Here is a 15,770-nt window from a genome sequence, read left to right on the forward strand (position 1 = left end):
GAGAGAGGGTGTACGCATCTCTCGAGTCTTACTGCAAACAGAAATACCCCGAGCAGCAGGGCAGGTAGGCTGTAACACAGACATACTGGGAAATACAAAAGGGGAGGTCTGCTCCGACAAATCAACAGTTCAATATTATTCAGCTCAGTAGCTTCAACATGGCACTGTAGCACAGAGCAGCTGGTAGAAGGCTGGGTGTGATGCAGTGGTTTCTGCCCACAGGCTGATCTGAGGACATTTCTCTCTCTTCTCCGTCGTCCAGATTCGCAAAGCTCCTCCTCCGGCTCCCAGCGCTGCGCTCCATTGGTCTGAAGTGTCTGGAGCACCTGTTCTTTTTCAAACTGATTGGTGACACGCCCATCGACAGCTTCCTGATGGAGATGCTGGAGGCCCCCCACCAGCTCACCTAGAGGACACCAGGTTCGGTCCGGTCAGGATCCGATGCACACCAGGATAGCCAACACGTCGCCCCACGTTGGGTCGTTGGGCCTCTCCTAACTGCAGCACCTGCTGGTTTTAATGTGCCGGCTCTCTCTCTCACACACGCATCACTGGCTAATTATCATAACCGGCACTTGCAGATCTTAACTTGCAGACATGAATTGACGTGCAACATAACTAATGCACGGATCATATGGCTCTGGATGAACAGTACGCTAATATACACTCACACACATATATTCACCATATTTTCCCAGACTCCTTTTTCCACCACAGGGGTTACGACTCAAACAATACAACCCCGTTTTACGACACATACAGTTAATGTCTTAATACTAAGTTAGCCTTCAGTCTTCACATTTCACAGAGGCTTTTCTGCAACAATACGGCCCTTGTTGGGTGACTTGGTTACATGGCTAGCTGCACCTCTGTGTATTATATCCATCACAACCCGGTTTCTTATTCATGTTTGGTTTTAGCTTAAAATCAGGTGCATAGGGTTTCAATCATTTGTCCATCATCAAATTAATTCCATTCTTATTGGTCAGGAGGTGTCCTATAATGGACAGGCAGACACGCTCTCACAGTGAGCTCATCCAATCTCGTAAACATTGAAACATTTTATGCTTTTTTTGAATAATTATGCTGAAACTTGTTTGTTTCTATTTTGAAGTACTGTACTCATGAAATGAGAGCTTTTTCCAAGGCATTGAAATCCAGGAAAAGGGGAGTGGGAGCACTTTGTTGAACAGACAGACTTTGTCCCCCCCCCCCCCCCCCCCACACCCTGATGTGCACAGCGGGCTTTGTAGGACGAGAAGAATGACTTGAATTTTTAATTACTATTTTTTTTCTCCTAGTTTTGATTTCATCCTTTTCTCTTTCTTGGCAGTTGGTTGGCATTTTAAATGGCTAGAGTGTCACAGGAAGTACAGCTTCATGCAAGACAAAAATATCTCCTCTTCCCCCAAAATCCTCCCTTTGCTGGAGGTCATTTATGCACCTTTGTGAGTTGTAACTGTAAATGTTTCAGAGAAATGACCATCAATTCTCACATACCTGAGATGACCTTGAAGGTACCAAGTGTAGGGTTTTCTCATTATTGCGTTGTCCAATCAGATGTGAGGATTTGTTATAGCACTTCCTAAATGACTGACCACTTCCTGTACAGACGACCAGGATCTGTCAGCCTCTAGCTGAGCTGTGTGAGGTATTCAAGAGTCTGCACTCTACTCTGTAGATTGAAGTGCGAAAAGCTGATTTTTTTGTGCAACAATAGAGATAAAAAAAGACCCGCTAAAATGATTTGACAGTGGCAATAATGCAACATTTCAATTCACCTGGTCATCAATCAATCAATATCAAATTCGGCTTATCTGCAATACATCGTCGGCCCTCTGCTCATCACCGGCTGCTTATAGATTGGCAAACAAGGCCCCGGTGTTTGAGCTACGTGTTAGTCGTGTTACTGTAATTAGTGCTGTATAATGGAAATCCTACACCTACCACCTGCAGCTCTGGAAGACTTCATTCAGTGTTTATTGGCTGGATGCTTGCGGCTGTTGCACAATAGATCCAAAAGAAAAACAGGAGAGTCCTGCAGAGACAGATGCCTGTGAAATATGTGGCTCCAACAAACGCATTTAAAAGCTCGAGAACCGTACACTCTGCAGTATTCTTCTACAGGGAAGAGGCACAGCTGCCCTCTACCAGGTGCTAAATCACTACTATGGTTAGTTTAAGGCTTGCACATTTACATCAATACAAACCGTATGCAAGTACACGTCACATCAGCCGTTCCCTACTAGGTCTGTTGAGGATGTAGGTTTCCCCTTTTTTATTTGTTACATTATGACCCCTAACTTTATTGCAGATTCCCTGCGATGGGGAATGAACACCAGCTAAGTGCGTGTACATTACGTCTGTGCTCCTCCAGACACAGCCAGTGTTTGTTTTTGTATTTTAGAAAGCACTTAGGCCGGTGGAAGCAATGGAAGTAGCTGGTGAGTGTTTGGGGTCCACCGGCTGCTTTGACCAGAATGAGCAATGAGCTTCCTGCCCTGCAGATAGTCCAAATACTTGTCAGAGATGACCCGTGGCCTCCCCCATGTGATGCGGACTCGGAGGCTGACAGTTAGATGGCCTGTAAGACAGGTGGCTTTGTTTAACATGTCAGTACGGTGGTCTCACTTTAAGACTTTGATGGAGTTGTAGCTTTTCTCCAGCCATGCATACGCTCAGCCAACGCAAAGTAGTCTCGAGAGGGTTCCTTCATATGGCAGCCTTACTCTGGTGTCAAAGAAAAGCATGATGCCGTGTGGTCTCAGAGACTTGAGTGAAAAGTGACTTTCTGCCACCAGACTTTGAGAACTTGTGATCAGCGGTGGAATGAAGTTTGTGAGAGCGACCCACTCGTCCCTCAGAGAGTAGGCTGACTTTAGGGCGCGCTTGTCTATCATCTCAGCAACCATCTCTGCACCGTTACATGTTTTGGAGCTTCCTCTGCTGAATGTTTCGGCCTGCTGCTACCGCACCGTGTTTCTAGCTGGAGCTGGGAACGATTACACAATCAGTCGAGTGCTGGAGGGAAAACAATAATCACATACTCGGCTGACAAAGTAGAACATATGCAACTTGTTTATTCATATTGTGGTAAACGGTTGCAAATTGTGCGTTGTGTTTTAGCCAAGTCTGTTGCATAAGTTGATATTAACTGGCAGTGAGAAGATTCAGAATTCCCATCCCTCCAACTGACAGCAACAGGTTTAAGTTCAGCCTTTCTATGTTTAACATTGTGCTCTGAGCTTAGGTCATTTAGTGGGTGATGACCAGTGCGGGTTCTGTCTGCTAAGCCACTTTAAGATGTGCTCATCGAGCAAACTGTTCTAGCAAGAGCTGGTGGTTGGTAGTTTGTTTTTGCATTTATTAAAGGGTATGTGTGGCCATGTGCGTTCATGTGTAATGAATCTGTTAGCAGCTACGCCTTTTGACTGGCAGACACTAGCGTTGGCGTTGATGTGCTGAGCGCTGTTAGTTTGGAGCAGAAGGAGCTGAAGCTGACGTGTTGACCTGATGCTCTATCAACACAAACCCTTAAACTCAACCATCGTTCGCTCGGTGGGCTTTGTGTTGGGACGAGCCTGTAAACGTAACCCTGTGATTCTTGGCCTGTTTGAAAAAGGATGTGAAGGTTTTTTAGTTTTTTTTGCTGGACGAGCATCGGAGAGGCGTGAGGAAGGGATTTAGCTCGGCTGTCCCTCTCTGCTGACTTTACTTGGGTCGCACCGTGCCGCCCACAAGTCATTGGCAAACCGTGTGCACTCAAGGCAGACGCATGCTGTGACCTTTTGACTGTGTAGCAGTATTTGTTGTCGCCATCTTTGTTACATTTGGAAATGACTCGCTTTCTGAAAATCGATTGATTAAACATGCTTTTTCTGTTTTGTTATGGATTGCAGGCTGTGACTGAATAATTGATCATTGTGTATAGACTAGATATCGGGGGGGATTTTGACCTATTGACACGGGGCCCATCCCGCTCTGATCAACGAGGCCGAAACCAGCACCCTCACTGGTTCAGTGATCACTGCCGAGGTGTTTGTGGATGTGGCTGTTTTTTAAAAGCAGGGCCACTCAGTCCCCGGGGCTTGTTTTCTCATGTATGTTGTGATCGTTGTGCAGCCCACTAAAGAGAGTGCTAACCGTGGCCTGTGTAGTGCCTACTAAAGAGGGGCCATACTAGGAATGGAATGACAGCTCGGGTGGAGAGGGGACGACTGGTCTCTGGAGTGGATCAGTGTGTGGCCCCCTCTTGGTGCTCAAGCTGTGCATTGGTGATTTTTTTATCTGGAGTCCCGTGGGCCTTAAAACGTCTGCTTTGGTTTCCACGACACAGGGAAATGCAGATATGACTGAAACACAAACTAGGAATGATTGAACAGGGATGTATTCAGTCGCATTTGTCTGGTTGTCTGGTTGACCTGATGGTGTGTTTCACCGTGTTCGAGTCCCTGTGGCTGTAGCTGGATAAAAGCAAACTTCAGAACTTGTGGCTGTAGTTGTAGACACAGTGCAAAGGCCACCAGAATCCACAGGTCCAGTTACATTCAATGAACCTGATGGGAGGGATCAACCGAATATGATTGGTCACTTTGAGGAGGAAGTTGTCGTTGGTGTTTTATGTCGGAGGAAGTGTGGAGGATGAGTCAGAGAGAGAGAAGAAGGGGAGGGACTTAACAAACTCTGATCAGGCGTTGATCAAGAAGAAAAACCAATGTCCCGGTAGATTTAGAATCTTCCTTAATTGTTTACTCTTCACCTTGAAAAAAAAAAATCACTGTTTATTTGTCTTGTTTCTTGTCTCCCTCTTCACGGACTATGCTATTCATATTTAGTTTATTACAAAGTATTAAACAAGTACAAGAGCTGTAAAATCTGAATGGATTCTGTCACTCTCATTGTGCTTTGTCCTGGTTCTATCTCCCTCCATCGTACACATGGATCCGGTGGACTTTTGTGTGCTTCGGGGATTGAAAGCACAATCAGTGATTGATTCTGAATCGTGTTTCTCTTTGTTGTATCATGTCTGAGTAAAGGTTTTAATAATGTATGTGAAGTGTTTTTCATTGATTATTTAAAACTGCAAAGGATTTTATGCTTAAACTAAGTTCCAAATAATTTCAGATATTGCAAGATGTAAATGCGCCTTAAACACACTCTGGGTTGAAAGTTGCGGTGCACTCATTTCCTTAAGTCTCCAAATAAAACACCTGCTCACTGTCCGTGAGTTGGAAGGTCCGAACTCGACCCCCGTGTCCTGGCGTAGTGTCGGGCAGCTCCTCAGTCCAGCAGGACCGCAGGGCCCCCGTTGACCGCTGGCACCGCACTCCCATCTCGCCACCTCTAGAGGGAGCACTGACCTCTCGTCCTGTCAAAGTTTAACCACCCTGATCTCCTGCCGCTCCACCTCCATCAGAGCTGCAGGGTGGAGGACTTCTCCTGCACTGCCTACCCAACGCACCTCGGCCAATAAGGAAGCAGCAGAACCGAGATCAGCACATCTCTATAGGTAAACGTCACCGTGCACTGGTGGTGGCTCTTGTTCCCTCTGCCACATATTTAAATGTAAAGACAGGAATGTGGGTGTGAGTTTGTATCTGTATTTAGGAGCTGCTCTCTTGCTCCTTTTCTCCTCTCTCCTGCCACCTCCTTCAGTCTGTCTCCTCCCTCGTCTCTGACCAGGGACATCCAGAGCACAGTTCACCATTCAACGCTTGAGATGACGCAAAGAATTTAAGCTCCTAAAAGAGCTTATTAAATGTATTTTTATGTCGTGTTTAAAGCCTGTCCGGCCAGCAGTTAAGAGTTCTGCTCACCAAGAGTATTTAAAGAATTTAACGACGTTGCTTCTGGCAGATCCTTGTGTTCATGCATGTTGTTAGACTGGCAGTAATGAGAAATGCACACCAATGGGTTCTCTGCAGCTTTTATTGTATACTAGCATCTCTGTAACTGTTGTTTCAGGCCACAAAGCTGACCGTATCTAAAAAAGCCCAATATCTCAATATTTCACCCGTTAAAATGGCCCTGTATGATTTTCTCAGGTCCAGGTTTGGCACAGACCACGGTTGGAAGACAGACGTAGCATAACGTACACTATTATTGTGTTCGTCCTCTTTGAACCTTCATGTGTTGGCCTGAGACAAATGAGACGGACGTTGAGCGTCACTCCATGTTGCAGATGCCTGAGCACTGTGGGAAGCTGCTCCTGTGGTTCCAGCAGCTGCCAGCAGAGGGAGCAGCCGCAGAGGGTTGTGTTCAGGACCATGAAGCAGCATGGCGGCCATGTTGGCAGCATCATATGTAGAGAAGATTATTAGCACACAGTACGTTTTGGTTCAGGACAGTCATTGGCAACATGATGACTTAAACAGTCTTAAGTGTTGGATTTCAAAATCAGATTTCCACCAGCTGATACTTTTATTCAGCTGAGCACAGAAACACTAAATGCTATCACATGACATTTAGTCATTTCAAAGGAAACGTTTAATTATAGTTCATAATTTGAGACCCCTCGTGGTCTGTTCGAGTGCACTCTTTGAACTATGTTCCGTCATGCTTCATCTTCAACAGCCTGCCGTCCCCTTCCAGTCCCCATCTTCCTCCTTTTACATCTTTCTTTTCCTCCTCATCACATCGTCTCACCTCTTCTCCCTCACTCTCTATCCTCTCCCTCATTCTGACTCCCTCTATCCTCCCTGTTAACCTCTTGATCTCTCTCTCCCCAGTCTCCTTCTGGCTCTAACTCTTCCTCCACCTCACTCACCCCAACTCCCTCTCTCCTCCGGCGTGCGGGTGAGGGCGAGCGCTGCAGAAAGACACCTTTGATACCCAGGGTCAAATTCCCTCTCCGTTTCTGCCTCACGAATGTCAATTTTCACCGGGTGAATGTTATTACTGTGCACCGATTAAACCAGCCGGCAGCGCTTTGATGGATCCTGTGTGGTGGAGATACCTCGCTCTCTCACACACACACACACACACACACACACCTACACACACACACACACACACAACCAAGGTGTGAAGAAGGAAGAGCTTTATTGAGCATGTGTACTCTGAAATGGAGAGCAAGACGTCAGGTGTATTTTCTGTTCTAGGTATGTAGAAAAATATTATAATCCCCGCACACACACACACACACACACACACACACCTTTGTTCCCAAACACACAACTTCAAAGTTTGCACATTATCTCCTGTCTGCTTGAAAAAGAAGTCCCTTTTCCGCTTTATTGCGTAAACTGAGGAGTTATTTATTTTCGTTTGCGTGCATGTTTTAATACATTTGAATACATTTTGAATTTATTAATTTATACATTTTGAATAAATTAAAACATGCATGCAAGTTCCTTACAAATTCCGATCGCAGTCAGATCATTGAAGTAAAAAACAAACATTGAGCTTGCTGATTCAAACCATCCAATGGTAACAGCCCTGACTGAAAGTGTGAATAAATCAGAGACATTTTCATGTTTACTGCATGTCGGATCAAAGTGTCTGATGGGTGACAGTCAAAAGTGAAAGCAGCTTTTAGTGTGGAATTTAGCGTCAACTTCCTATCCAGTCATGTCTCTACAGTAAACGTATCTTTTCATGGCGTGAAAGGCAGAGTGGCCGCTGCGCCGTGCAGCTTGTTGCCTCTGCCGGGCCCGTCTGTGGGGACGGGAAGAAACTTTGGAATGACTGACAACATTTAGGGAAGCCAAATTGCTGGTCAGCCACCGTCCCATGTTCTTTCTGTAATGATACGCTGGCGTTTGGGTACACACAGACCAAATGTGAGCCAGGCTACACTTAGATGACTGAGCGCCTCCTGAGCAGAGCTAAATCTGGGCGAAACGGAGAACTGGGTCCCACGTAAAGTATATAGTTCTGCATTTGAGGGAGGTTGGTCTTGCGTTCTAATCAAGGGAACATGGAAGATAAGTGAGACTGAGAGATGTGCTGAAAGAAATGTTTCAAAAGGACACCCATGGTGCAACTGGGCATTTTAGAACGAAATGCAAAACTGGACAACGGTTCAAATATACTCACATTTTGTGGTGAATTCTGCATTTCACATGAAATGTAAAGGTCATAAGCATGAGGTCCATTTACCTTCCAGAAGAAGACGCTGACTGTGGCTGCCTCTTTGTATGATGTCAATAGTATGCTTTGATTCTGTGCATGTACACTTTAAAGCACGCCACAGTCGTGGCAGGCTCAGTTTTGAAGATACTGGTGTCATAAACTACAGAAGACCCGAGGCCTCCACTGGTACCAACCATGTCTTGTCGGGGAGGAGGCGACATTTCGTTGAGGGAAAGGTGTCATGGCCATATTCACAGGGGTCCCTTGACCTCTCACCTAAAGATATGGGAATAAGAAAGGGCTCTATGAGTACCCACGAGTCAGACATGCCCACTTTATGATAATCCCACGCAGTTTGCATACAGTTTAAATGTGTTACTGTTGCCTTTTCTAAAATGGTGTATTTGAATATTTCTGTGGTCCCTGAACAGTCTTGGAGTTTCATAAATTGGGTTTGACTGGGAAGCTGAGACTCTTGAGGATCCAGTGAGCCCAACTGTATCCATGTGTGATGATGTTCGTCCTATAGTGAGAACTCTCTTTGAAACGGTGCAACATGACCTGTTGTGACCTCTAGGATAATCAGTCAGGAAATGTCCGACCACAAACTAGAGACCCGCTGCATTCAGAGCTATATTGTCAGAATACAGAGGATTATTGTCATAAGGTTGCCATCCAATTGCCGGAATTTTGCGATTCTTTCAGAAATTTAAAAATGTCAAAAAGTGTTTGACACCAAATCACAGCGTGGATTTGTCTATGGGGTTCCTCAAGGGCTTGGTGTTTTAATGTGGTATTTTTTTGGAGGGATTTTGTCGTCTTTTTTTTTTTTTCAATCAGCTTTCAGATGATCAGAAATTGTTAAATTTAGCACAAAATCTGAAGCACCAAAATCCCCAAATTGCTGCCACAATTTATGAAACATACAGTAAGTGAGCATGACCATCACAGAAATGTTTATTACAGATATTTATGGTTAGAAGAACTTGACACGCCGTGCATCCCCCCCCCCCCCCCCCCCCCCTCAAACGAGACCTCAGTGGACCTGCCAGGTTTAAGCTTATTCAAATTATAAATCTTATATCAGCAACCTGGATAAAAAAGTCTTCAATTAACCTTTTGTTCTGCCAGTGTTTGTCCACCAAATGTTTGAGTTGAGTTGAGTTTGAGAAAGCATGAATTACTGAGTTTATGGGCGGCCGTGGCTCGGGAGGTAGAGCGGGTCGACCACTAATCGCAAGATTGGCGGTCAGGGGAACTTGGTGCAAGAGCCCCTGTTCCTCCAGTCCACATGTCAAACTGGGCGAGATACTGATGCTCCGCCCCAAATTGCTCCCAAATGCTGTGCCATCGGTTTGTGAATGCGCATTAGTTCACTTCCTGCAATCTCTGCCGTGTGTGTGTGTGTGTGTGTGTGTGTGTGTGTGTGTGTGTGTGTGTGTGTGTGTGTGTGTGTGTGTGTGTGTGTGTGTGTGTGTGTGTGTGTGTGTGTGTGTGTGTGTGTGTGTGTGTGTGTGTGCTGAATGGTTGCTTTACTAACGAGGAGGGCACTCGGAGAGCACAGCCCTCCACTAAGGCCTTGTCTATAGGATGATATCAGGAGGGGTTCTTCCTTGGCCCATGTGACACCCTTTCACCAAGTCTCATGACAGTTGGACAGTATTTTTTCCGTAATCCTGTTGACAAACAAACCAAACTAAAATCTCTACTGGGATCATTTTAATCCGATCCCAAGTGTTAGAAAGACTCCAGCCCGTTTCCTCTCCTACGCCGTATTACTGCACTCGTCCCTCTTCCTACCATCTCCCAGGTGTCTTCTCCTCCTTCATGCCCCTCGCTCACTGAGCTCTCTTCTCTCCTCGGGTAACTTCGTCTTCATCCCCTCAGTCACATCTTTCTCACATCCCAGGCTTCTCTCTGCCCCACTACTGTACCAGAGAGAGAGGGCTCTGGTCTGAGCAGCTTCCTGTCTCACAAAAGACCCCTCTGTGTTTCCTCCGCTGCCACCCTACCCCCTTCCTCAACACCCCTGTGGTACATTCCCTCCCTCTCCCCCGGTGCATTCCTTATTGACCTCGGCCGGCTGAGGAGTCCCTCCGTCAGCGCCGGGGTCCCTGAGAGAGTGGAGCTGAGCCTCCACTGATCTGGGGAAGCACTTTGTCAGGGTTCATGTCCAGGACAAGTCAGTCTAGAGAGTATGCCTTTCAATATCAGATTGAGACAAACACAACGATATGCTTATCCTAATGTGTGTAAAACAGTGTTCGGTGTGTTCAAACAGGCCGACAGCTATATTATAAGCATATGTCTGTTTTACATGCTTTTTTTTACCCATCCCACAGATACAGAAGTAACACAGTTCACCTGCAACTATACACCCCCAAAAGTGCTACGTCTTAAATGGTGAAAAACAGATTATAGGTTTGTTCCGCGTGCATCAGGTAATCACTACTAACAACAGGGCAAACATTATGATCTGAGGATTCTATGCTGCTGTCCCCCTGATGCCACCAACACAACGCCTTTTTGTGAGAACTTTCTCAAAAAGCAAAGCGAACCCTATGTGATCAATTCCTGAACGTGGCAGCCGGAGTTTCTTTCATTCTTCTGAAGTTGACTTCTTTTTTCCGAATAATGGACATCTCATATTCAAATGAAACACTCTGTGCCGTTATTATAGAACCAATTCCTCGCCACCGACAGACAGATTGCAGTGCTAATTCCTCAGGTCGTCTGGGCCTGGAAGAGCTCCGACTCCTCCACCCTTCTTTGAACTGGTCAGCTGGTCCAGGTACAGCAAGGCGTCATTCTAACGGCACAGTGACCCCCCCCGACCCCCGCCTCGACCTCACAGCGTCCAGCTGACTCGTCCGGGTTACGGCAGGGCTTCGCTGCCCTCTGTCTCTTCACCGTGACACCGGCTGAATACCTGCAATGCTTCACATACCTGCTGCTTCTCCTCTTTCATCCCTTACAATGAACCCACAAGACACCCTGGTTCTCAGTCAGACTCTTCTCCCTCCCTTCTCCTGACCTGCCGAGTCAGCGAGGAGCTCTTCCTTAACGCAAACAATACAAGTTATTCTTCCAGGCAACCACAGCTTCTGATGGGGCATGAGTTCAACCTCACCAAGTTGTGTTCTCTAGTTTATCCTGATTCATTTGACCCATTATTTCTTCATGATTATTGTTATGGGACGGGCTGTAAAAAGTGTTCAGTGTTGGAGCAGTGTGCTTCAGTGCTCCACGTCTTCTCTGTTTGACTGGGTTTTCTTCAGAGCTCTGATTTTCTTCCGCAGTCCAAAGATGAGCGGGTCAGGTGGAGTCTGCTGGTTCAGATTGACCATGTGATGGACAGTTTGTGTCCAAGATGTATGCCGACACCCACGCCCAATGACTCTGAGTATAAATATACGGTAATATCCCAAGGAAGTACAAGACAGAGCCGTTCTAGCAGGGTGTTTACATGAATACCTCCTCATGAGATACTTCTGTCAGAGTCCGACGGATGTGTGTTATTGTCGGTAGAGTTGCATTATTGTGCATCAGGATTGTTTAAAGTACTATAGGTGATCAGGGAGGGCTTTTCCTTGTCAGAAAACACACCTGTACACGGAGAGTGAATCAAACCTTCCACTGTGTGCACTGATGTGGTGTGAAGTACCATTGACATCGACTGAAGTTTAGTTTCTTAAAGGTCCCATGAAGTGGTGTTGAGATCACAATTCCCTTCCTCAGTTTGGTGTTTAAACAAGTAAATAAGGCCGGACTTTAGTGAGGGACTTTTTCAGGGAGTTGATAAGAAAGTTGGATAAAGGCTGCAGCATGGAACCCTGACCTGAGCTGTTGAGGATTCCTCATCAGCGTGTAATGGTACAGGTGTAGATAAAGATGAAGACTTTTTCTTAATCTTAGGTGATGTCTTTGAGCCATTCGTTGATGCTGGCGATGGTGCACAATGACCACAAAGTCTAACCCGTCCTGCCAGGTGGTTGGTTAGCACAGAACCATCTGAGATGGCTGAGAGTTACCGTTGAAAACTGCTGAGGCCCTTTCAGGTGATACTTGCGAGATGGATGAACCATCTGTCAATCAAGCTCAGGAGAAGAAAACACATCTTCTCCATGGAGAAAAGCCTTCAGTGCCGTTCTTTGCTGTACTTTCAATTAAAAAAGAACCTCCAGTTCTGACAGAACTGATGCTATTGCAGTGTCTGCGCTAACCTCTATTAGAGCCGCCATCTTTGCTTTGAACCAACAGGCGCCTCTCCGCGTCGTCATGTTTCTATCCGCTCCAAAGTTCCGCATGTGTCGTTAATTTAGTTATAATGCCTAAAACATAAGAGACAAGAAATAAAAATGTAATGCACACATTTATTTAATTAATATAACTAGGGCTTCAAGCTAACAACACAGAAAATGTGTTTCATTTCATTTGTGACTTCAGTGCCGTGCACTTTTAAACCTTTAAACCTCATTCTAAGGGACAGTCTGCTGCGACTTTGAGGAAACAAGACGGCGAGGTCCCACCCTGTGTTTCAGTCAGTAGGTCAGCTAGCGATGCTTCTGTCCATCTGTCCACCGTTTCCCTCCCCACCTCAGGTTTTTTTTCTTCTTCTGGAATCTCCGTGTACCGTTTGATCCCTCCTCCCTCCCTTTTGCTCTCTCGCTCTCTCTCTCTTTCTCCCTCCCCTCACCTCCGTCCTCTCCCTCCTTCTTTATCAATGGCCCTCATTCATTCCCTCACCCTCTGCATGCCTGTGTGCCCCCCACCACCAGCTCTCTGTCCACCCATCCTCCTCTCTCTCTCTCTCTCTCTCTCTCTCTCTCTCTCTCTCTCTCTCTCTCTCTCTCTCTATTCATTCCTGTGATTTTTCCTGCCTGTACCTTTCCACAGATCCCCCCCCCCCAATATAAACAACATTGACACTTAACAATGCGTGGACAAACAATGAAAAAAAGTGAGAATAACTATGTTAAAACATGGACTAAAACCAGTATTATGCTGTAGTTGTTTAGACGCTAAAAAACATCCACGTCAGAGGCACAAAACATAAAAGCATACAGATAAATCACTCAGACACAGCTAAACAACGATAAAAGACATGCATGCACGTATGACGGTCGACCGGCATTTTAAAGAAAGACAGAAAGGTGATCGAAGATATGGATCTCATCTGATTTTGTTGTGGTGAATTTATGTTTTTTAACGAATGAATACGGTGTCAATGAAACCTGCTCCTCATGTATACGCTGAAATGATTTGACTTTGTGGCTTATGTAGCATTTTCTCTGCTTTGTGGTTCGTGCTATATCGCCAGTCCTTCTAATTGCCTTTTATTCTGGGCAAATTACCTTCTAACGGTGAGTAATTGTGCTAAGTAGAGCAAATCCTGGAGTTCACCTATTGCTATTTTTAACGTCAAAAGTTGAGGAAGCTTTCTTCATACTCCCAAAAACAACAGAATTGCTAAGTGCTGAAAGCCACCAATGAAACGCGTACACTAGAAAAATGCTGAGAATGAGAGAGAAGGGACCGCGCGCTGTGTTTTGTGTTGTTTTACTTTGTATGAATATGAAAAGACGAGTGCACTTTGTCATAATATGATGTGTGCTCGTGTACAAACTGTCCCTCGGTCACACAAACACACACTGTACATCAGTTGGCACGCAAACTTCCGAGCTCACCCCACACAGAAACACACGCCCACTTAGGTGTACCCTCCCTCCCTCCCTCCCTCCCTCCCTCCCTCTGCCCCTTAGTCACCCCTCGTCCTCCCTCCTCCTCCTCTTCTTGCCTATTTGAGGTATGTGGTTTGCTGGGTGTGTTCGGTGGCCAGATTTAAAATCACTGACCCTTTCTCTTTCTAAGTTCCCTTTTTTCCTTTTCTTTTTTTACCTGGCTCCGCACACCTCCAGCGGCTTCACCAGGCCGAGCCGAGAGTGTATTCATCGCACGTACTCTTTGACCCCACTGTTAGTGTCCAGAGCATCAGTCCACTCCCTTTCTCCGTTTCCTCCCAGGCGAGCCCCTGCTCTGATCTATTTCGGGGTGTGTTGTGGCTAGCAGGGTGTGTGTGTGCGTTTGCAGCCCTGCCCAGTAAAATACAGACTTTCCAAGGAAGTCGGCAATATAATATGGCCGCTTTATTGTAATTACAAGCTTCTCCTTTTGGAAATAGCGCACAGAGAGAGAGCTGCCCACAGCCACTTGCTGAGTCCGTCTCCATCTCTTGCTGTCCTTCTGCAGACGCCCTCGTCTCGGCCTCATCCATCCGTCCCTGAAGTCTCTGTGGCTCGCGTTGGTCCAGATGTCACCACACCAGGAGGCTCTATCAGCTGGATACTCTGACAGTACAGCCTGTTAAGATTCCAGTGCGAGTGTGAGAAATGAGTTTGGTGGGTGGCCACGTCTTCTGGAGCTTCCCTGCAGAAACCTTGTGGTCTCTGGGTTCTTATGACCCTGAAATTTCCGCCAAGCAAATTATAAGGCTTTATTAATTCAAATATGGCTGCCATTGAAGCTCAATGGTGTAATTGAAGGGTTCACATTGACCTGTTACCCCGCTTTTCTCCTGGATTAGCTGAGTGGGAGCACCTGCCTGTTGATATGAGGATATTTTACCCCGTCGTAACATTTTAGCAGCCTCACCTCCTGGTGAAGTGGTCACTTGGTTTGTTTGAGGATGATGAAGTCGTGCTGCTGGCGGGGGCATACGTGCAATTCCTGTCCTTTTGGAATTTGTGGTACCTCCATAATGTGGCTGCTCAGCAGTTTGTGTGGATTATGCCGTTGCTAAGGCAGGGCTGCTTTATGCTGCATTTGGTTAAGTGTGTGGGCACTCGGTCCAAACGCATTGGATACTAAAACTGCACCAGATGACATTTTGAAGCCAAATTCTTCCATCTTACTTGCTTTAAAGGTGCATTGTGTAAGATTTTAGTTTAAAGCACACAAAACATGAGCCAACATTATCACCAGAATGTGAAGAGGCCTATGTATGTATTGTGTTGCCGAGATATCTACTGAAATTAGTGCTAACCAGCCCGTCCTGTCTTGTGCCCGGAGAGGCGATAGTGAGTCACTATAGCAGCATCCAGTCTGTCCTCAGGCCGAGAGGACGAAGACGTAGAGCTGCCCCGAGGGCTTGTCAGTCACATTGAAGGTACAGGGTCCCAGTACATTGTGATACTTTATTTATTTGATTCAATTCAAAGTGGCAGAAACAAAAAGAAACGACCCATATTTTCGTTTTGTCCTCGCTGCCACCAGGGGACGACTTGAGGGGAGGAGGGTGGGTGGCGGCTCCAGGAGACGGACCTTCAGTTAGCGGTTAGAGCAAATGGAGGCAAGCCGCAGAATCAGAGTGAGAACAATAGGCACCGGCTAAAGCACGCACCTGTTGTGACCAGCTTTAAAGGGGACATATCATGCTTATTTTCAGGTTCATACTTGAATTTGGGGTTTCCACGAGATCATATTTACACGCTTTACAGTTAAAAAAACATGTTGTTCCTTTCATACTGTCCGTATAACTATACCTGTGTTCACGCTCTGTCTGAAACGCTCCGTTTTACCACCTGTCTCTTTAAAAGCCCCCAGTCTGCTCTGATTGGTCAGTGTTTTCCGGTTTTCCTCATCTTCACAGCTCCACTTCAGCCAGGGACTCACTGAGTGTGTTAACTACGCAGAGTTTA

General features: G+C 46.1%; 1 protein-coding gene across 4 annotated transcripts in view; it reads left to right on the forward strand.

Annotated features, from left to right (window-relative positions):
- The window catches only part of rxrba (retinoid x receptor, beta a), a 24,019-nt gene extending 18,969 nt beyond the window's left edge, over positions 1 to 5,050 (forward strand). For all 4 annotated transcript variants that reach the window (XM_079288424.1, XM_079288426.1, XM_079288425.1 and 1 more), the window contains 2 exons: positions 1 to 64; positions 263 to 5,050. The exon at positions 1 to 64 is cut by the window's left edge and continues 42 nt beyond it. In XM_079288424.1, coding sequence (XP_079144550.1) covers positions 1 to 64; positions 263 to 410 — 212 coding nt within the window. In that variant the 3' untranslated portion in view covers positions 411 to 5,050. The remainder of the gene's footprint in view (positions 65 to 262) is intronic.
- The last annotated feature ends 10,720 nt before the right edge of the window (positions 5,051 to 15,770 follow it).

This window comes from Melanostigma gelatinosum (assembly GCF_949748355.1).
Source record: "Melanostigma gelatinosum genome assembly, chromosome: 17".
Taxonomy (NCBI): domain Eukaryota; kingdom Metazoa; phylum Chordata; class Actinopteri; order Perciformes; family Zoarcidae; genus Melanostigma; species Melanostigma gelatinosum.